This window comes from Colletes gigas, unplaced genomic scaffold (genome assembly GCF_013123115.1).
Source record: "Colletes gigas isolate AHSC1104 unplaced genomic scaffold, ASM1312311v1 Colletes_gigas_Sc00008, whole genome shotgun sequence".
Classification (NCBI taxonomy): Eukaryota; Metazoa; Arthropoda; class Insecta; order Hymenoptera; family Colletidae; genus Colletes; species Colletes gigas.
The window spans coordinates 9,122,746-9,145,639 of record NW_025106637.1 but is presented as its reverse complement, the minus strand read 5'-3'; the positions used below and the strand labels follow the sequence as shown (position 1 = coordinate 9,145,639).

The 22,894-nt window shown below is 37.6% G+C and overlaps 1 protein-coding gene across 5 annotated transcripts in view; it reads left to right on the top strand.

Moving 5' to 3' along the window:
* The window catches only part of LOC122396921 (peripheral plasma membrane protein CASK), a 236,356-nt gene that overhangs the window by 204,135 nt on the left and 9,327 nt on the right, over positions 1-22,894 (top strand). For 3 of the 5 annotated variants that reach the window (XM_043395697.1, XM_043395696.1, XM_043395694.1), the window contains 4 exons: positions 1,310-1,501; positions 3,604-3,768; positions 4,289-4,357; positions 19,914-19,943. In XM_043395697.1, the coding sequence (XP_043251632.1) occupies positions 1,310-1,501; positions 3,604-3,768; positions 4,289-4,357; positions 19,914-19,943 (456 nt within the window). The remainder of the gene's footprint in view (positions 1-1,309; positions 1,502-3,603; positions 3,769-4,288; positions 4,358-19,913; positions 19,944-22,894) is intronic. The other 2 variants (XM_043395698.1, XM_043395695.1) reach the window with 1 other exon arrangement.

Genomic DNA, 22,894 nt, shown 5'->3' with positions numbered 1-22,894 from the left:
GATAGCGTAAAGAACCAGTTCTCCTTCTTACCGCATTCGAGAGTTAGTTCTGTTTCTCTTTTACGGTTTATCGGATACCAAGAACTGTACACGCCATTGCATAATTCTACAGTCTTACTGGAACTCTAGACATTTACAAAATCTGCGATATCGAATTCGAATCCTATTTGTCACTTCAGAAACGACGCAGCGTCAAAATCTAGACGTTCGAGACGCTGGCGCTGGAGGGAAAAATAGCTTTAGGAAAACAGCAGCTGTTGCTGGTAATACCTAGGTGCAACGTTTAGGAATCGAGTTTCCCGACAAAGGTATTCGAGACTCATCAAGACTTTCGAACAAAGTCAAGATTTTCGAGATTATTCGGGACTCTCGAGAACTCTTCTAGTTTCGAATACTATTCGAAGCGCTTCGGAAGTTCAGGGTCTGGAATGTTTCCAATCTTTTCAAGACCGAGGCTCGAACGCCCGAACTTTACGGACGCGCAAAGTTCGTCGAAACAAAGATACAAATCTTCGTCGTGCCTTCATGATTTATTTCTTCGTCGTTGTGGTTTATAACGCCGTGGCAATAAATCGTGCCCGTCGAAGAGCAATGGAAAATAAATCCGGAATTAATTCTGGGAGCGGGATTATGCTGTCGCGGCTGGCCCGGTACTTTCGGTGACGCGTGTAACTGAGACCTTGATGAAGTTGCTTCAAGAACTAGTTGAATTTGGTCGTATAATTGAGGCAGTTTGCAGAACTTTGCGGTTTGAAACGTGTCCAGACAGCAGTCGGAACTTGGAGCACCAAGGTCAGGATCCGACCACAAATTCAAACGTCCTGTGCAAATAGCTTGTTTCAGGCGATAGAAGGGCGACCTATGTGTCGCAATCAAGGGACCAGTTTGATGGAATGTGTCATCGTCAATGTTTGCTTCTTGCGCGTTGCGAAATTTCGACAAGTTCGCGTCTCGTATCAGAATTGCAAATTAACTTCTTCGTTCAGCTGTAATGTCGACAAATATAATCCTCGGCACTTTTATTTATACTTAATTACTTTCGAATATGCTATTTTTTCGCAAATTCAATTCTCTCTGTTCCAATCATTGAAATTTTACCAAAAACACATTTCAGTTGAACAATGTTCGTCGTTTAATAACGTTCGTTACAATCATTTGACGCATTTCTAAAATTGATCACCGTTACCAGCGGAACAGTAATTTATTTTTCAACATTACAGTAAATATTAATAAATATTCTGGATATTACATACGTCACGTTTCGTCAGCAACATTGTGTAATCCGGAACTTTGTTGTCCTTTGTTACAGGCGCTTCTGCAAGCGCACGACGTTGCTGGACACGAAGTTTACGGCGAAGAAGCCACCAGGGTGACGCCGCCGCCTCTGCTTCCTTATTTGAACGGTGGCGACGATCTCGAGGGACAAAACGGTGACCTGGACCTCGAAAACGTCACGCGCGTCAGGCTGGTCCAGTTCCAGAAGAACACCGATGAGCCAATGGTAAGACGATAACTAGAAAAATTAACAGCGACGAATATACATATAGGGTGTTCAGCCACCCATAGGACAAATTTTAATGGGAGATTCTAGAGGCCAAAATAAGACGAAAATCAAGAATTGCAATTTGTTGATTGTTAAAAAGTTATGGAAACATTTCCGGCCACACAGTATATTTTCAGTAAAGAATTTTTTTCTCGAAAGTTCGTAGGATTTCGGGGGTGTGTGTATTCACCAAAAATGATTGTAATTGACCTCCGCAACCAAAAATAATTTTTCCAGAACGATTTGAAATTTTTTAAATTTGTCGACAACTTTATCCACCTACTCGAATTTTTTTCACGAAAATGCGTAGGGTTTCGGGAATGTGTCTATTCACGAAAAATGATTGTAATTGACCCCTACAGCAAAAAATAATTTTTCCAGAACGATTTGAAATTTTTTAATTTCGCCGCAAAAGTCCACCTTCCTGAATTTTTTTTTCAAGAATGGTTAGGATTTCGGGGGTATGTCTACTCACCAAAAATGATTGTAATTGACCCCCGCAAACGAAAATAATTTTTTCAAATTGATTTAAAATTTTTTAATAACTTTTTAATGAAGCATCAATTAAGAAATTGTTATCCTTGATTTATTTTGGCCTCTAGAATGTCCCATTAAAATTTTTCCAAGACGTGGCGAACACCCTGTATAGTGAAACGTCGCTTCAACCCTTAAATGCTTCGTGTTGTCCTTTTGACATCTCAATATTTTGCACAACAGAAAAATAATAATTATTACACGATATACTAGGGTCAATTTATGAAGTATTGACGTAAACGGATTTGTAGTGCCTATGCTTTGCCAGAAACCTATCTTTTGATTTATTATATTTGCGCTTCGTAACCTAAATGTGTCGGTAGCGTTAGTCGAAACTACTGCATCATGTTATATTTGGTAATACGAAAATTCATATGGCTGCAAGAGTCATATATAAATATTTCTGGAAAGTTACATATTCATACGTTCATTCATTTCCTTTAAAAGAATGATTCTGTTAAGTTTCATAATTTTTAACGTTTCATACCGGAATCGCAGCTTAAATTCTCTGAATATTCAGACAATTTCGAAATCTCGTGTGTGTTATTAGAGTATTCTATCCGTATTACAAAATCCCGTTTTTGTTAGAACTTTAGCACAATTCGAGAGAGTAAAATCATGATATGATAAAACTGGAAATTTCTTTCCGCGAAATATTTCAATAACGATAATAGGTAGCAAAAAAATGTTTCAATAAAAATTATATTGTTCTGTAATTTCTTTAAAATTTCGAACGAACGATTGACGAAAAATTCATGTTTTTCGGCTTGTTTTTATTTCGATAATTATTCATACATGGTGTTTTACATGGAAAAAAGGATGGAATTTTTTTTTAAATTCATTTTCGATATTGCTCCCCATTCTGGAGAGAATCCGCGAGAGAAATTGCATTTTTTCAGCGGGTTATTCACCCCTTTATGAAAAAGTGGTTTTGTGATATGGCGGTATTGCTCTGCACGTGTTTCAAATTGATCGAATTCAGGAATATTGCTTATAAGTGTGATAAGCATTGATTATAGAAGTTTGAAATATTAAAAATGAATGTTGTAAAAGCGAAATTTTGTATCGATGTATAAACATTTTATACTCCGTCAAAGACCGCGAAGACTTTGATTAAAAAACTTCCCTGTATCTCCAATATGTTTCAGGATTGGAAGGGTAAAACTTTCGAAGGTAGTTTCAGCCCCTAAACTTGAGTTCCCGCAGTTAGAGAAATACGTTTTCTTTATTTTTGGCAGCTCAGCAAACGTAAAAAGTTTCACAATAATCGGTGTCGGACGTGTCGTGGATATTCCTTAGTAAAACGCGTAACTTCTTGTTTCAGAAATTGTTGGTTATACTACTTGAACTGACAAACTTTATCTAAACTCATACGAAGGGAAAGTTAACTATCACTTGCTTTTCTAAGAGAAATTCGTTGGCCATTCGTTTCTGTGTTTGTCTTTTACACCTTTTATGTACCTCGAATACAGAATACAACGAAAATAGAACACGGTGAAAGTGTGAAATTGGTTGTTTGCTTACAGGGAATCACGCTAAAAATGAACGAGGATGGAAAATGCGTGGTGGCAAGAATTATGCACGGTGGCATGATACATAGACAAGCGACTCTCCATGTTGGTGACGAGATCAGAGAAATTAACGGAATACCAGTGGCCAATCAATCTGTCAATGCCTTGCAAAAGATACTCGTGAGTATAATTAATCATTCAAACCTATATAGAATAAGCTCATAATTAAAAAATCAGTCATAGACTTATTCCCCGTGCAAAAATACATCAATAATATGCAATACAACTTTTTGTTACGAGGTTCCTATTCCGAGTAAATCAAATTCCAAAATTTTTAGTGCACGTGTTTCTCAAAATTAATATTTTTCACATATTCACGTTTAAATAAACGTAATCAACGTGCCACCGCCAGTATCTACAAATATCAATGCAAGTAGTAATATCTGGTATTTGTCAGGCAACTTACCCACGAATTTTCAAAATTAATTTTCTCGGAAATGAACGCTCGTATCAGAAAAGTTTATTCCACATTTTCTATGCACTTTTTCACGAAAAATCGCAACTATTTGTTTGCACCATGAATTCATCCCCATTTTGCACATTTGTTATAAATAAAGACAGTACTTTCGACCAAGACTTTTTCTACGTGAAATTTCTTCGTGTGGCTTTTCGTCGTTAAGGATTACGCTTTTTGTTGCAGCGTGAAGCACGAGGATCAGTGACCTTCAAAATCGTGCCATCTTACAGGAGCGCGCCACCACCCTGTGAGGTACAAGTAAGCCCTAATACCCAAACCCAATCCCAGAACCTCACTACAGTAAATAAAGCCACTACCGCGGCAGTGTCCACGAGCACCAGCTCGGACACTGCTGCAAGTAAGTCCGGGAAATCAGTGAAAACCTCTTCGGCTACGACGAGCAAGGAGAAGAGTAAGTCTAAATCTTCTAAAAACAAAAGCGCCGCCTCTTCAACCGAGAGCACGCCCAGACGGCGGTTAAACCCGTTATCGGCGCTCAGGTCGCGTAAATCATAGACGACATACTTTGATAGGTCGCTGATAGGTCTTCATAGTTTTCCTGGCGCCAGTTTAAGTAGAAATTGACATTGATTTGTTGGGTAGGCTTTGTCGTTCTTCTTTACGCCCTTGGATGGTTATGAATAATTTTTAGCTGGAATGCTTTGTTAGACACATACACCGGTCCCGAGGTTTCGGTTAGGGTATCTAATGCAATTTCAATTTTTTTAACGACATTAATGCTTGGTTACAAACTGAGATATATCGATCCTTTTTTTTCTTACGAAGCTTTCTGACAATCTTGGCAAACGTACCGAACATTCGCAAATAAATGGTAGTGCATAGCCGTGTCGTTGTTATCGATTAGAATACGAAGTTCGAAAATAGTTGTATTGGAGACGTATTAATTGTTTTATGATGAATATTCTATTATTTGGAAACATTTAATGAATACTTACGATTATTTCTCAAACTATGGAAGATTTCAAAATCGTATAATTTCTAATACTATTTTTGTATCTTCGATAATTCCAGAAACAATTGTACGTGTATAGTTAAACGAGACATGCTATATATCGAATGTTTTCGTCAATATAACTCTAAATAAATAATATAATAGCTGAATAGCGAGGTATATAAAATATCTTTTTTTTGTAGAATTTTTTTTCGTTCACTTGGAATTCCGGTTTAAAAGAAAATTTAATTATTTATTTAAGTGTAATACAAGACACTTTACACTCACTGATGTACACAATATTTTAAAATTTAGGTTTCTTATTATTTTTTATTTTACGTAAATTTTATTCTTGCCAACGAATCGTGTACATAATGCTTTTCTAGTCGAGTTCTATACAGACTCACTTTTGATTTTAATTCTTAGAAGACTACATAGGATAATAATGTACAATTCATTGACAACAATATTAATATTGTCGGTTCTATCATAGCGCACTGTGATCTATAAACAATGTACTCTTATAGTCTGCTTAAAAATCTTGAGAGCATGCAGTGTAAGTTAATAGCAACAGTTTAAACAAAATTAGAGTAACTTGGAAATATTCCTCAGGCTTCTACTTGCAACTAAACTTGCCACAGAAAGATATCTCTGTTAGTATTAATATTTTTCTTATCCTCCGAAATATGGTCGTTATTTGGATGATCTATAGATGCTTCAGCTTGCGGAATGATCAAACGCGGTATAAAAGATCCGCTAGTAGTATAGAATAACAATATTCAAAGTCCTATAAACATATTTATCGTTTGTTAAACTGTTAAAATATCCATTTCTCCAATTTCCGTATACTCGATCTTTGGTCTCTAGTCTTTACTACTTCCCAATGATATTATATAACCTGAGATTATATAACAAACTAAAGTTTAAGCAAATTCTATTACACACATGCCTGGAAATGCTTCCTTAGAGGGTCATTGTTGAAGAAACTATTTTCCCTAAATATTATCCTTATTAATTGATATTTCTAATTTATTTATTACGCGATACTTTGCGTACAACCTTCGACAAGACTTAAAAATTATCTAGTCGTCTTTTAACAAAGACCAAGCATGAAATTTCACTTTATGGGTGGATCACTTACTTCAGATACGCTCAATTTCTCATATGTACCCGATTCTCGAGAAGCTTCTGTAGCGTTTCATGCATCTACTCTTCTATTTGGCGACCGAGAACGATTCGAATGGAATTACATTCGAACTCAGCAAGTCGTCTAAATAGTTCTGTAAAATATACATAGTTTCACACAAAGTTTCACGGAAAGTTTAACACAGAAGGAGACGATTCGTACGATGGCTTACCGTGTACTTTGCGAGGAGCCTTGATGTTTTGATTCATGGCGGAATATATTTGGTGTCACGATGTAACGTAGTTAAACAATTAGATAGCGTCTCCGAACTGTCGATAGTTCAACTTATAAGCCCCGACTCCGAGTCCCCGAATTTAAGATCCAAGTTTCGATTGTAAAATCTATCCCAGTTATCGTTCCGAACTTCAGCCGCGTCGGTGTCGAGCTTTGCATTTGGAATTTAGTCAGTTTCAAACTGTTCCTTTGTACAGATATCGGGGAACGTTTACCTAAACAATTAGATTCGTTAGCATTATTGATAGAATAGCCGTGCATTCGAATTTTCTATTCACCAACGAGTTCCATGGTAATTGTATCCTTGCTGGCCATTGTCTTTGCGTCGAATTTTAGACGACGTGCTTTCTAATACTATTTTCCAATTCTACAATTTTAGCAACGTTCAACGTCGTGTACCTGTCTATTAAACTCTAGCTCATTGGCCTTTTTTATAATTATTGGAAATTAACGCTTAGACCTGGAGGAATTGCAATCTAATTTTGAGATTTAGTTCGGTGCTCTGCAATTGTTAAAATTTCTATTAGCGAAACTTCAACTAGCGTAATCGAACGATGCAAGACTTGCCGAAATAGATACTGTTATACAGGGTGTTCGACCACTCATGGGAAAAATTTTAATGGGAGATTCTAGAGGGCAAACTATGACGAAAATCAAGGATACTAATTTCTTGATTAAGGCTTCGTTAACAAGTTATTAACGTTAAAGTAAGAGTAGACCTTACATCCAATGTATTTTTTTGCCCCATTTTTTTAGGGCCCTAGAGCCCCATTAATACGCATTATTTAAATTTTGAATCATTAAAATCCTTCAATCCGTCCAGAAGTTATGATTTTTTAAAGATACGCATCAAATTTCAGTGAAACATGTCAACGTATGGTCAGACATATTTTCGTTAAAGAATTTTTTTCTCGAAAGTGCATAGGAATTCAGGGGTATATGTATCCACAAAAAATGATTGTAATTGACCCCCGCAACTGAAAATAATTTTTTTTAGAACGATTTCAAATTTTTTTTTCGCCGAAATGCGTTCCTTCCTGAATTTTTTTCTCGAAAGTGCGTAGAATTTCGCGAGTATGTCTATTCACCAAAAATGTTTACAATTTATCCCTGCAACTGAAAATAATTTTTCCAGAACGATTTGAACAAATTTTTTTTGTCGAAAAATTTAGTCAGCTATTTGAATTTTTTCTCGATAGTGGGTAGGATTTCGGGAGCATGTCTATTGACCAAAAGTGGTAGTAATTGAACCTCGCAAATAAAAATAATTTTTCCCGAATGATTTGAAATTTTTTAATACCTTTTTAACGAAGCCTCAATCAAAAAATTGATATTCTTGATTTTCGTCTTTTTTTAGCCTCTAGAATCTCCCATTAAAATTTTTCCCAAGGGTGGCCGAACACCCTGTGTAAAATGCTTTGGGAATTTACGAGTAGATTAAGATGTGTTTACAATTATGTAGATTAAGTGTTCTCAGATATATGAATAAAATTGCCTAAATTTAAGGGAACGAAAATCTTGATTGTACGTTCATACAGAATGTTTATTAACGCGTGGATATGTTGTATAAATGTAGTTGAAGCTTTATAGCCCACGTGCGTACATCGTGCAATATTTAGAACACTATGCAGTGGCTCTTGCTAATGATTTTGTAAAAAATTGCATTAGGATGGTGTTGTTAATCTTGAAGTCAAGATTCTATTAAATTGTCTAGCTATTGCTTCTATACTATTAAATAAACGGGTAGTTATATAGGTATTATAGGTCTACTGCTACAAGGGATTGTTGGAACATAAGACTATAAATCTATCATATAGTTTCTTTTTTCCTTTTGTGTTCTTGAGTTAGTCTCGTATTCTCCATCTATTAAGAAAAATTTACATAGTATCTGACAGTAATTTCTGACTTTCTCATCAACACGTGTTCCCAAATACGCTCATTATTATCTACGACATTGTTAGTTCGTTCTATCATCTTCTTACAAGGTGACTTGTTTTTATAAAAGTTTTGTAGGCGGAACGTAAATAGTCTAGGATGATGTAGACTCTGTGACTGATTTAAAGGATATAAATCCCTTTCGAAAACCCTCTCCGTCCAGATGTTTGTGTGACGACTTGAAACGGGGCGATATCTTGGCGCCAGGATACAAAATATTAATTTCCGCAACAATTCCTAAATTCGTTCGTTGCATCGTTCTTCTACGATCACAGCAATCGTGACATCCTGTGCTCTCTAGTAAAAGGAACCTTTGTTAATTCGTACGAGTAGGTTTGTCTTTCGAAATTGTCTTCTCTTATTAATTTATACCAATCGATGTGGAAGGAGTATTAGAAGTTACTTTTGACTGAGATTTGTAGTTTCATTGGCATCAGAACTCCATGGCTTTCGGTATCCCGTAATCATCCTAAAATAGAATACGAGTAAATAGGGTATTTCATGAATCTCGATAAGTAATACGAAATGATGGAATTCTATCGAATGTCGATGTACTGGGAATTGAATTACCGAAAAACCCGAAACTGGGTCAACGCAGATAGTTTATCCGAGGGTCTCTTTAATTTCGATGTCTCGGAAGATGAAGGATCCCACGATTCGCTTCATCGAGACGACGATCGAAGAATTAAACACCAATTTACATTGTAAGCGATAGTTATCTCATTATGCGTTTTCATTTATAAAGTTATTGTGTGCAGTATTGGTTTCTTACGATAACGATACTAATTCATTTACTAATAAAACAGCAGCCTAAGCAACATGGCAACATTGAAATGTATTTCTACTTAATTATTTAAATACGTGTCTATTTAAACCCAATTTTTCCGTTGATAACTATATATATATACTCACTTGAAATTGTTTCAACGCGAAGTTAATTATCGTTGAAGCGTTTTACGTACCATATAATACATCTGAATTATATAATAAATTATACAAACATCTATCGCAGACGTTATCCAGCAGAATATAGCGCGAAGATAGCCGTGAATTAAGGAATTAAAAATTTAAGTCGGGAATTCTCTTAATTCGGAAAGTATTATTAATTCTATAACGAAGTATGTTATACTGAGTATGGGATAACGCTATAAATTCAGCGACTAATCCACCAGAACGCGGAGCAAGATGCAGACTTCTGAAATTAAGCCAGCCACGATTTATTCGAGCCGCGTCTACCTGCAAAAAAAATCTTTTGATTACTCGCTAACGAACTCTAAAGAGTACACAGTATGTAATAGTCCGACATCATGTTGAATTGCATGTCCAGTAGGTGTAAACCAAGTTTCCGTTCAATAAAATCAGCTTGCATTTAGAAGTTAATCGAATGTTCAATCAATCAAAGCCAATAGAAGAAGGTTTTCACGCGTTTCCCGGCATACACACGTACACACACACACACACACACGTACACACTTTAATAACGAAAACACATACAAAAATTTCAATTACAAGTACAAACAACTTCTGAAACCAAATTCACAAACTGATTTACTGCTTCACGTACCGAGGAGAGAAATAGGAATTTAGAGGAAAGAAATCTCGCGGAGAGGATGAAAAATTTTCTGTTTCCACAGTGAATTTGAATTTCTTTCTCTGTACTTGAACAGTCACGCATATAAAAATCAAAATTATTCATTTTTCAGCTTAATATAGATATTGTTTCACAGTACCCCATGTATTTGTGTTATGCCACGTTCCCACACGTGCAACGCGCGGAACAAAATTTAATCGAGCGCCATTTTTTGGCCTTAATCCCGTTCCCACTCGCGTAACGCGCGGCGTAGAACACAAATCGATCTTCATAAATGGTTGCTATTGATGTGACATTTGATAAAATCGATAAAACGAAGCAAAGAAAGGAATATTTTTTATTCATAAAATTTTTGCTTTATGTCGCACCTAATAAATTAAAGTGTATTAAATATGTAGGCAACGTGCAGAATCGAGAAGAGGATTCGTACCATTTTCAAACTGAATAGTTCATACAGGTGACATAACGCGTTCGTACGTTTTGAAACATGGATGGATTAATGTTCGCGACACACAGAATAACAAATAGGTATTTTTTTTCAAACAACTTGCGCGAACATTCGAGTCGTCCGCGCTGTCCCATTGAAAGCGACCATTTTTGAAGTGGTTCAAGTGCGTTCTACGTCGCGCGTTCTACGCGTGGAAACGCGGCTTCGCGCGAACTTTTACCGTGGGACATTAATTTTTATCGTTAAAACAAAACTACCGACACGATTTACATTCGTGACGTCGACGCGAAGCGAACAATCTTATCACGAATTTGCTATATTGGTTTTAAACGGCATTTCTACGAAATTGTTAATGAAATAGCATCTCGCGAGAACGGAATAGATACTCGCGCATGGGAATGTTCACCCGGATTTCGATTTGCAATTCTTTTTTTTTTTAACGCCATTCGTTCCTCTCTATGATATATAAATGTATATAATCCGGTATATTCTATAGATATTTGAAAACTTTAAACGCACAAACGTAAACACACAAACACGATGTATACCATCCCCTCTTCCGCTTCACGTATACGTATGTTTATATATGTATATATATTTACATAAAATATATTCGTTGTTTAATGTGTTTATCTCGAGTAGCATGGGAAAAGATGATTTTGTGATAAGATATATACGGATGAAACGATCTATATATTTTATTTGGAATTTTGTAGCAACATAATGTCGGTGCTGGGTAAATGGATACAATTGAAGCAGTGTAAATATGAAAATCACATTTTTTTTATCAGACGGTATATATTACCAATTGTTTCGAATAATGATTTATATGGACTGTACATTTTTGAAATAGCTATGTTCTTTTTGCCTTCTAGTTGCCCAATACATTGAAAATTATGCGGAAGTTTAAAAAACTGTAAATTAACGAAAATTTGATAACTCTCGACATTTAATATTTATATCACAGAATCATTTTCAATAACTTATTTTGTATCATGTTTATCAAGTTTCGTTGGCTTCGTTTTCGAATAAATAGTTCCTTCACATTTGCAAATACTGAAAATACATGACAGATACGATTGTGAAAATTATTCCACACAGACGATTATTTCAAACAGTACCCAGCATTGCATAACACGCGCGTTAGCTTGCAAGCTGTTCCATATCAAACTGCTCGCCTTAACGCCTCCTATTATTTTCTTTTTTTTTATTACTTTTCGAACATACTGGCATTCATTAATAATATTGAGAACGAATTTGTATTACATTTAAACAATCCATTGTCAATGATTTTTGAGATTTTGAATTAGTTTTACATATTTTTAAATATTTATCACCTTAACGGTAAATAATATATCGATATGATAAGAATTATTCAGAGTATTATTATTATATTATTCAGAATTTCAATTACCTCCCATTTAATAATTTTGAAACATTGACTATATTACCAAAATATTAATAAAAGACAGATTAAATTCACTTTACTAAATTTGAAACTAGAATTTTTCACCAAAAAACAACATCTTTTGTGTATGTATTCATATTTACAAGATAATGTATTTCCTTTGTAATATTCTTCAAAAATTTGTGAAACTGAAACAGTTAAAATTCCATACTTATGTTCTCGATACTACAAATAAATGCAAATTCGAAGGATATAAAAATACGTTGTCAACCGAATTGTCATTTCACGTAACATAGCAATACCCATCAAGATGTGACATGACTCGTAGTACAATCGACCTGGACGTGATTCCCCATTCAAAAATAAGTAAAAACTATAGGACAAAGTTTTCCCATACGAGGTTTCATTTTCAAGAAAATTACCTCAAAAATCCAACATCAGCTACAACAATGATTCGAGCTAACTATTATATTTCATTGAATTCTACTTTATTAACTAATAAATTATTGAAAGTATTTCCGTCGTTGTCGTATCAAAATTAGATGTTAAGCCTGTCGCGATACTTTCAACAATTTATCGCTTAACGAAATAGTTAACTTGACACACCAGACTATTAAATAATGACGATCCATGTAAACTCTTTATCGATTCAACGATTTTCATGATCAATTTACTCGAAACGGAAACGACTCGCGAGAAAACTTTTCCAGTGCATTATTGACTTCTCATGAAGAATCACCTCGACTCCCTCATTTTTATTTCTACGATAAAATTTTGTTGCGTTCTTTATAAACACGTATAAAATGCAACACCATACACGTACACGGAAACGATATAACACGAACACGAACACGGATACAGGTAGACCCGCACGTTTTTGCTCGTTACCTGTCTTTTAATCAGCCGTGAATTCACGATTCACGGAAATCGCGGCAGATACTGTCACGTCGAGACAGTCAATACGAGCCCGTTAGCATTTTCGACATCGACGTGAGTTCTGAATCACCGGCTGACGAGTTTCGAAGTTTGCGACTTGTTTCGTTTCACGAATGTCGCGTGCAACGCAGCGAAACGACAAGGCGGGGCAGATCCACTGCCGGCAGGATAATTAAGCGCAATCGCGTGATCTGTACACGTGAGATTTACAAAACAGACAAAAAGAAGGCGGAGTTGAGTAGTCGAGCGGTGTAACAAAACGCTTTAGTCGGCGCTTTCGAGTCCACGGCGCGTATGCATGTTTCTCTATTTTCCCCTCTTTTTACATTTCTCTCGATCTCTTTCTATCTGAACGTATAAAGGGTGCCCCATTTCACTTGAACACCCGATACATCTCCCTTGCTACGATGAAACAATGATATCGAACTTGCGACGCAGATCATGAGTACCTGAAACCATCGATCTTGAAGTTTAAATGGAGCTGTAGGTGGGGTGTCCCGTAGAATGCGGGATCGACGATCGTGGGACGATTCTTTGCGAAAAAATGAAACCAAAATGTAGAATGAAGTTGTCTCGTGCGAGGCTTCGTTTGGGAGAAACTCGATTTTGAAAACGTTTGGGGCGCGCTATTGAGTAAAACTCGACGCTCGGTGCTTATTAATTCTACTTGTGTTGATATCTGTAAACATTGTACGATCGTCAACGTTGCTATTATTTAGATAGTTACAATCAGTAATGGACAAATAAGTTAGCCAAATCGTACGCGAGCTCCAAAACTTTTCAGGATCATTTTTCTCCGAAACGGAGCCTCCCACAGAAAACTTTTATTCCACATTTTCGACTTACTTTTTCACGAACGATCAGCCTCTCTGCCCGTTAATACTACGTTTTACCGGACACGCTGTATTTTCATTCAACGTTCTAGCATTAGGTGGAGTTTCAACATTACGTTAAATTTGTCTCTATGAAATATAAGATATCTATGTTTGTTAATAAACATTCATGCAACATACAATGCTTTCGTGATCCTTGCGTAGTTGCTTTTCTAGTCGACGAGTCAAGTTAAGTGGGACAACTTGTGTATCTCCTTCTCATTCTGTTTTCTTTTCTTTAAGTAATCTTTATCTTTCTCTTTCTGTCTATTTATCTATTTCTTTTTATTATTTATTCACGCCGGGTTGGTCACCTTGTACTGATAGACAGTAATATTGCGATCGAGTTACGTAAGGAATGCACCTTTCGTTACAACATGTGTTGGAATGTTGTTTGCTGTTTTTTGTCGTAAAGAAGCTTTTGTTACACCCCTCATTATACCCTCACCTGCATGAAGGACATCTTTGCAAACGTTGAAGCTTTCCTTTTTGACCGACACACATATACTAGTTCTCTTGCATTGTGGTTTTGGTCAATGCATAACTCGCATTCCCTGTCGATCGACCGATTGGTCGGGACACGCGGATGAGTTTTGACTTTATGGATCATATTCATCTCCTGCACGACGCGATGCGTACTCGGATCGGTCACTCGATCGACTTTTTGGGAAAGAAACGTTCATTTCTCTAGTGATACAATTAAACACAAATATTAATCATTCAAAATTTAACCACACGAATAGATAACTAACTACTCACTTATATATCACAGTATTAGAATTTATTAGACATCGAGGATCGCTTACTTCCCAAACTTTTTATTTTTCAATGAAATCTATTTATCTATCTTCTTCCACATAAAAATTAAATTTCCAATATTCCCATATAATTTAATTTGCAAACGGTCAAAGTTTTAATCACACCTGGCAACTTTGAATAGAAGAAAACATTCGGTAAACTTAAACATAAATCCAATCGAGTATTCTAATCTTTCCAATGCAATTTGTCTTTTCTTTCGCAAAACGATCGAGTATCGTACGAGTGTCCCTGTTTAATCTAAAATCATACGCATCTAGTCACGGGCATCGTGCATCCTCGAGCGTAATTTCTTCGAATCCAACGACGAATGTCACCGAATTTGCAAATATCTCTTAACATGCAGCTGAGGGTAGCAAAGTGCGATGAATCCTACGTTCTTTGTTCGCACTGATTATGTTTCGCAAGCCTACACGTTAATACGTTCTCAGGGAGTTCGACCAGTCGTTTTCATGCGGATGCAACAACGACGATCGCTGTAACAATTATTGTAATGTAAACGTTCTACTTCCCTCGTACCTGAAACACGTTAATCGTTCACGCGATACGTGATCAAAAACTGTCAAGCAATCTTCGATCGTGACGCTAATTTCACAATCGATCGTCACGCGAAACAACATTCGATTCACTTTCCATTTAACCTAAATTTGCAAAAATAAACAGTGCATTACGAATATCAGTAATCTTATATTCTGATTTTTTTTGGAATTTTACTAATTTATAAATTAATTCGATACAAGCAGAATGTTATTATTGGCTAACTTTCGGTTCTTAAGGGTGAAACGACCTCTTGAAAAATACTTCTACCGTTCGAAAATTAGTCTAAGAAACTTTAACAAATAGTTAGAACAGAATGTTAGTGTTATGCCTAAGGTAGACTAATAAGGAAATTACAAGGTAACGTTACACATCGATTTTAGTGAAACTTCGTAAGTCGCTAGAGAACTGAACAATATTTGATTCGTGCTTAGCTGTTTGTATAGACACTCTCTAGTTTAGATGATAACAATGAAGATTTTGTTGGTGAAATATGCTTCGTATAATATTTGGCGAACTTCTCAAGGCCTACTCGAATAATATAGAAAATGATAGTCACTAAAAATGAACTGAATTCATGATTTCCAACACTCAAATGCACAACTTTTATCTCTATTTATTCTATTCAATATACCTTTGACTTTTATCGAGATAATATTTTAATATCATTTCCTTTCTCCACAAATTGTCTGTTTCGATCATCTAAGAAACGACGCAAGAATATTCAAACATTTCTATCTGTGATCCTCTGTTACATAAATTACGTCTTTCTAACGTTTTTATGAATCGACAGAATTTTGTGATTCGTTATATGTACCTTTCTCTACGTAAAAATTATGCTACGCTTGTTTTCTTCGACCTTTTCCGGTGTGTATGAAAAATACATTTCCAGGTACGAAAGCAGCGAGGAAGAAAAAATGTTATTTTAACTATATTTGTCGTGCTACGAAAACTTATTGGGCCCGTTTTTTTCGTGCAGGTACGTTTAGGAGCTCCTCACTAATTAATAAACACAGTTATGTACGTAGAAGCAAATTATTTCCTCCTAATGTGCAAACGGAAATGTGGAACGCAGTAATTGGGCACCGAGTAAACAAAATAAAATTGTGATCCGATGTTCTGTACCCTTCTTAGAAAAAATAACGAACAATTAAACAATTCATTTTGGAAAAATGTTTTGTACGATATAGTACTATTAGATAGAATTCACGCAATAGAAACTACTTATTGTTGATCATAGGTACATAACAAGTCTGTTGCACGTTTAAAAAATATTTGTCATTTCCTACACGATACTTCTAAAATTTTGCATATGTTATAGTTTCACATCCAGCATTTCTTAGATACTTATAGCGCATGAAGTGTTTGTGTTTAGACGTTCTTACGAGAAATACCATCCATAAAACGGCGATGGTTGTAATAAGGTAAAAAGAAAAATGTTTGAATATTTTTGCATTCTTTTTCCCCACACTTTTTAAACGACCACTTATAATAAAAAGTAGTAATTAAGTGTAATAATTTATTTCTACGACAAAGTACGAGCTACATTTACATTGACAGTTTGAGGCATTTTATTAAACGACTTATTTTTCGAAATAAATTTTTGCAATGGCCTACTACACTATATTGATTTTATTTTTTATTTTCTTTTATTTACCAAGTAGAAAGAGAAAATTATCGTGTACATAAAGATAGAATACTGAAACAGGGTGAATAGGCTAGGTTCAGCGAGCAAAGCTGTTTTCGAATCCGGCCCAAATCGTAAATAAAATTTATTTCATGTTAGTAATTATACACTGTAATTTCAGTCTTGAGAATTGAGAGCAGGCCAACCGCTGCTGTATCAAATCCTTTTAAAAATCAGCAACGCATGAGAAATAATCAGAATTTTTCGTTTACCGAGATTCCCTGGCCAGACAGTTCAATTTGTATTCTGATTTCGTGGTACAAGTGCGACGTTTACGTCCCGTTTTGTACATAATTTTGTACGTGTACATAGCTTTGCGCCATTCGACATTCGATTCGGCGGTTTCGCGTTCCGTTTCATCGCGCGACACGTAGAAATTGGAATCGCGACAAAGTGACGCCGCGAAACTATCCACATTCTCGGTACGTGTCTACTAGCGTTTAGTAAGGCGTGTTTAGATTTTGTAAGGCGTTGTAAAATATGTCGAAGAGAAGTATATGTGAATGTTACACGAAATTTAGAGGTTTATCGATTATATATATATACATATGTAAGTAGAATAATGTAATGGACTATCTGGTATGTGCGATTAATTTCACATTACTAACGATTCTACTACGCTATATAGTGAACGAAACTGCACAAAACAGGCACACATCAACAACAAAGAAAACAAACCTAAAAATATCTTTCGATCTCGTTTTAGCGGATGCAATTGATTTAAATTTAAAATAAAGGATTTAATCTGACATCGAGGATTTCGTGCTCGACTCGATCGTTTCCTGTTTTGTGCCGACGGTATATAGACACCGTACCGCGACCATTGTTTTTACGAAACCAAAATCCATGCATACTCGCTTGAGATAACGCTTAAGTCTCGCTCTAAGTCCCAGTAAACGCATCGACGGTGGACGCCACGGCCGTTCTAGCGAAACGTAGGTGTCCCCTGGTGTTTCGACCGTTTGGACGTCCTGTATAACGATAAGAAACGAATTGTACCACGTTGTATCTGGGAAGTGATATTTCTCTGTTACGTAGTGTTGCACGCGAAAGCAGAAACGTCATCGGCGGAAACAAAACGAGCCAGCGGTATTATTGCGGCGGTGCATTGTACGAAGATATAATAAAGCACGAACTGCTGGAACACCATGATTCGTCGCACATCACCTCCAACGTGAATTCTCTTCTCTCTGTTTGTCGTAGACATAGCCGACAACCGCTATACGGAGTCCGATTTCTCGTTTACGCACGTACATGTACCCGGCACACGATTAATCGTGTCGTCGTCCCTCTGCACCGATCAACGTCCATATGGTTCTTAGTTTACGGCAACCGTGTTCGCGATACCTCGACGAATTTGCAAAACTTTTCTTTCTCAAACGCCCGAAGATCTTCTTTACGTTTTGTCAGAAACGCGAAATCGGTTACGTGTCTCGTGCCGTAAACTTTTTGACGATCTTTGTCCCCCCACCAGCACACACGACGATCCCTTGTAAATTACCAAACTCCTACCCCCTACACACGTAATCGCAGTATGCGCGGACCAATTAGGTATTTGTATATGTTCTTTGGCCCGCTGTGCTCCGTCGTCGTGTCAGCATGAACAACTTTGACCCTTGTGTGGGGACGACTCGAACGGACGAAACCACGATCAGTGATGGGAAATTTTTCGCGGATTAAACGCTTTATCGGTTTACCTGGCCTGGAAACGGCGAACACAAAGTTTCAGCAATTTTTCTCAAAATGGAGATCTCTTTCGACGCTCGAAGTTTGCCATTTCCACGCCACTGCTTTGCGATACGCGTACTGTTTTTCTTCCTTTTTTGCTTGTGCACTTGCGGGACATGGGGGGCCAGAATATCGTGACCATAACAGGGAACCTTCTGGTCCAAGATTCGAGGGTAGAGTGCAGTCCTCGACGGAAATCGAGCAGAGAACCCAGCAGCGTCAGCAGCAGTCAGTCCACCAGACGAGTTGTCGATAGTGCAGTACCTGCTATGTCACTGTGTAGAAATGATCGTATCCTCCCTCGTCCCTGGATCTCCATTACAATCGTCAATCGTTCCTACTCTCTCCACTCTTTAGCTCTCTTTTAAAGTAGAACGTAGCTTCCAATGCACGCGGGGAGCCATTCGACCATCATTTCCATGCACTGTCCTTCGAGACATTGTTGAGAGGCTGGCCGAAGCTATACGCGATGACTTTAGCGGAAACAGTGCGGCCTAAACACCTTTGGAGGATCCCTGCCTCAATGACTCCACAGCGGATCAGCTTCACGCGTGTCGTTTATAGATGATGTACGTAAACGTGGATTTCGCCGTGAAGCTGATCCTGGCCCTCGACTAAATTGGCTTCGATGTTTTTTTCCCCCCGTCTTTATATGCTTCACCGTCACACATACACACGCCAGCCGTTTAATGTTCCCCTTTTCTTCTATAGAAGTATCTATATGTGGATGGTAGAGATTGTATTGTTAGAAATTTTTTTGTATAGTCCGAAACCATGTGCGTCTGCGAAGCGATCCCATCCAACAGGCCGCATTGTAACGTTAATAGTCCGTGACCAGCCGAAACAATTCGTAAATTACCGCCTAATGTCCGGTAGCTCTGAACGTGAGTAAAATGCGACGTTGCTCGACGCTTGTGAAAACGGATATTGCTCGATCGTTTTCTTGGAAAATCGATTCTGACTGTCTATAAACGATCTCGAAGAAATTTTCAAACCGTTTTTTTTTGCCCGTGACGCGTCGGACGCGTTCTTGACGTCGACGATTCGACAAGCAACAATCGATGTTTCCTGCGAAACGACGAAACGTATCGTGTCTTTGGTTCTCCCGACTCGCAGCTTGGCGATGTTTTTAGCTGTCGCATAGCCACGTGCTCGATTACTTTCGTACAATCGGCTTCAATCGAGGGTACGAACCGTTACCGGCTCGACGAGTTCGAGAGGAGAGGTAGAAAGGAAGCTGCATGTGTCACAGCAATGCGCGCCGTGAATCTCGGAAGCGTTGACGCGCGCGACATCCCAACGTAGGTGTTCTTTATCGTTGATTTTATCAGAAAAAAGAAAACAAAAAAAAAAGAGAAAAAAAGATTACCGGAAAGGGAAAGAAAAAAGAACATAGAATTCGAACATTCGCTTGAGATCAAGTTGATGAACATGTTAATTAATCGATCTTCCTTTTTTCTGTTTCTTCAACGCTCTAGTTGTTCAGGATTAAGCCTCTGCCAGTGTTAGTAAGTACCGCCACTTGATCTGGTGTGATTGGACTGCTGTAGTTAGAAGGCTATGCGTTTATCATACATACCTACATACATATATTACGTTTTAACACACGCATATTGTCTACCGTGTGCAGCCTGAGTCCGAGTAAACGGACGATGATATTATGATATTTTTAACCCCTTGGCATACGATTTAATTTCAAACCTATACTATTTAATTTCGTTTAAATTTCTGTGTACAATGAATAGCGACGAAAAATGTGTTGATTTTAATATACAAGACTCGATGACCAGGAGTAGCCTCATGATTGTGAAACTTGACATCAAGAACTTGTAACGAGTCAGACACGTTATTGTATGGCAAGGGGTTGACACGCTAACCAGCTTCAATACCTTTTATTTACCCGCGTTGGCGGTTGCGAGTTATCGTCGATGACCGGCTAAAATATTCCATTGGCCTAACGTCGTTAAAACTCACGTCGTAACTGGCTACGGGGCAAACTATTTCGCCGGTACATGCAAACGTTTGTGCCCGAAAGTTCGAAATTTACCCGGGCTCAAGCTGCACTATCATTCGTCCGCCACATCAACACACCATCGCAGAAAAAGTAGGCCTCCACTTTGACTGTCATCCCGTTATCCTGCGTTTTTTCTTCACTTTGTAACGCCCGATATTTTGCCAGGTTGCCGGATATATTGTTTAAACGAGATCGATGTGCGATTCACGTACGAGAACGGTGTTCTCTATTTGCCTCTATCTCGCCATCGCTTGCAAGTGCTTAACGCACCCAAGAGTCCTTCTTTTACTGCCGATGCAACGGGACAATGGGGCTACGATGCTCGCGGCAAATCCTTTGATCGTTAATCGCCAGGAAGCGTGGTTATTTGCGAGCCTCGTAGTCATTGGGAGACGTAGATGACTGCGGGACTATAAAATTATCACGTTATATTTAGCATAGAGACTAGGCCTGTGCGAATATATCAGCCTCCTGATCTTCCATTGATCGTGACCCTTCTTTATACATCATCGTCATCGTGAATCATTTACCCCGAACAAAAGGAATCATTCTAACTAACTTTTATAGCGTGTGATCCCGTTTGGGTGGTGAGAAAGTCTTTTCAGTTTTTCAAGTACGCAAGAAAGGTATCTTGTACAATATTTGTTTACTTAACCGACTCTTATTATGTGTCGTCGTTATTGTTTCTCGTAACGCTTCCATCGGATCGTTATTGACAAAATTAATTTCATGTAAAGCTATAACGATCCGATGGTGCCACGTCCGACTGCATCCCTTCTCCACCGAGTCTTGGCCTTTCAGCATGAAGTACGTTTGTTTTATTGTTTCTTTCTGGTTTTTGCAGTTTATTATTACACCTCACACCCGCCATATTCCATTACCAACACTATCACGGTGTAGTCTTCCTTTGGTGCGGACTAGGCTTTGCTACTTTTAGTGCTGTCATTTTCATTTCGTGTCGTTACATACGGGCCATCTAAAACTACCGTGTGAAAATAACTTTTTTATTAACGAGATATATTTTTTATAGTGTTACACTTGATAAAGGACTTAAATTAATTCGAAAGAAATCGTTCATTCTTTAATCGCGTATAATTTCCAATGCTTTTAAACGATTGAAAACCAAACAGACTTTCTCATCGACCCACGAAGTATACGATACATTGGTCGCATAAGCGCTACGACCGCTCACTGGACGCTTTTCACCCCGACAAATATAAACGCTACCAATATGTTCGGGATCCATGACGATTCACAGTGAAGCTGTGAATCTTTGTCGCGTGGAATCAAATCGTGACCCATCGAGACGAACAAAATTTCGAGAGCAGTATTCGTGCAAAGCTGGGTCTCACAGAACACGAACCTCATCCACCACATATATCACGTCCCTTTAAATTCATTACGAAATCATTGTCGACTTGTTACCATTGCGAATGGCGCGTGCGCAAGTCGGATGGCACTTCTTATCGTCACTGTGCATCATTATTCTATTCCTTCATACGCCGTTTCTTATTCGCACATTTACGTAGTGCCCGAATGCATAATCTGCATATCGCGCCTTTTTCAAGCGTGTACGTGTGCGTATGTGCGTGCGTGTGTCAGTCTGCTGTGGTACGTACTGTGCAGCATCCAGTGCTTTCAGCTTATTGTCCGAGAATACTGTACGGAAAGTGACGAACCACTCTTGTATGTACATGCATCGCTAGATGAACGATCGTTGCACTGATTTTCATTACGACGAGATCGTATTACTTTCGATCTGGTGTAATCGAACTTTCCAATTCGATCTGTGTATAAATTGTAATGTGTAAAAAATAGAATGACACCTCTGTCGGTCGTTTATTCGTGGTGACTAAAATATCTTTGGAAACCGTCGATTCGGTACCTTTTTTTCACCCTCGCCTGGATTGTTCGAAGCGCGAACTGATCGAACTAACGCTTTACGAATGGAGACTCGAGTTCTTTGATTATTGGACGTACTCGAATGGGATTCACAGAGGTTTACTTTTCTTGAACGAGCCAATACCACACAAAGTCGTGAATTTATTGTTTCGTAATTCACGGCGAAGAACATTTTTCTTGAAATAATTTAAAATATGGAATCGTAGTACGACCGAAAACAGGGTGGTTATTCGTGTAAAAATAAATCGAAAATTTGTGATGAATCTTTTTCCTACGAAGCTTCTGTTCTGGAAGAAATTGATTTTAAATATACTTGGGACACAAGTGTATCGCTTACGTCTACTTTTGTCATCGTTTTGCAAATATTAATGGCAGTATTACTGTTTTACGCTACTCTCGATATTTAAGAAATGCAGAAATAAGTAGAATTTCCAAGCAATGGTCAGTCGCCCAAAAATACACGAGTGCTCCAAAGATCTTCTGAATCGATTTTCTCGAAAAACGAAACCTTGGAAGTCGTCGAAAAATTTTATTCCCCGTTTT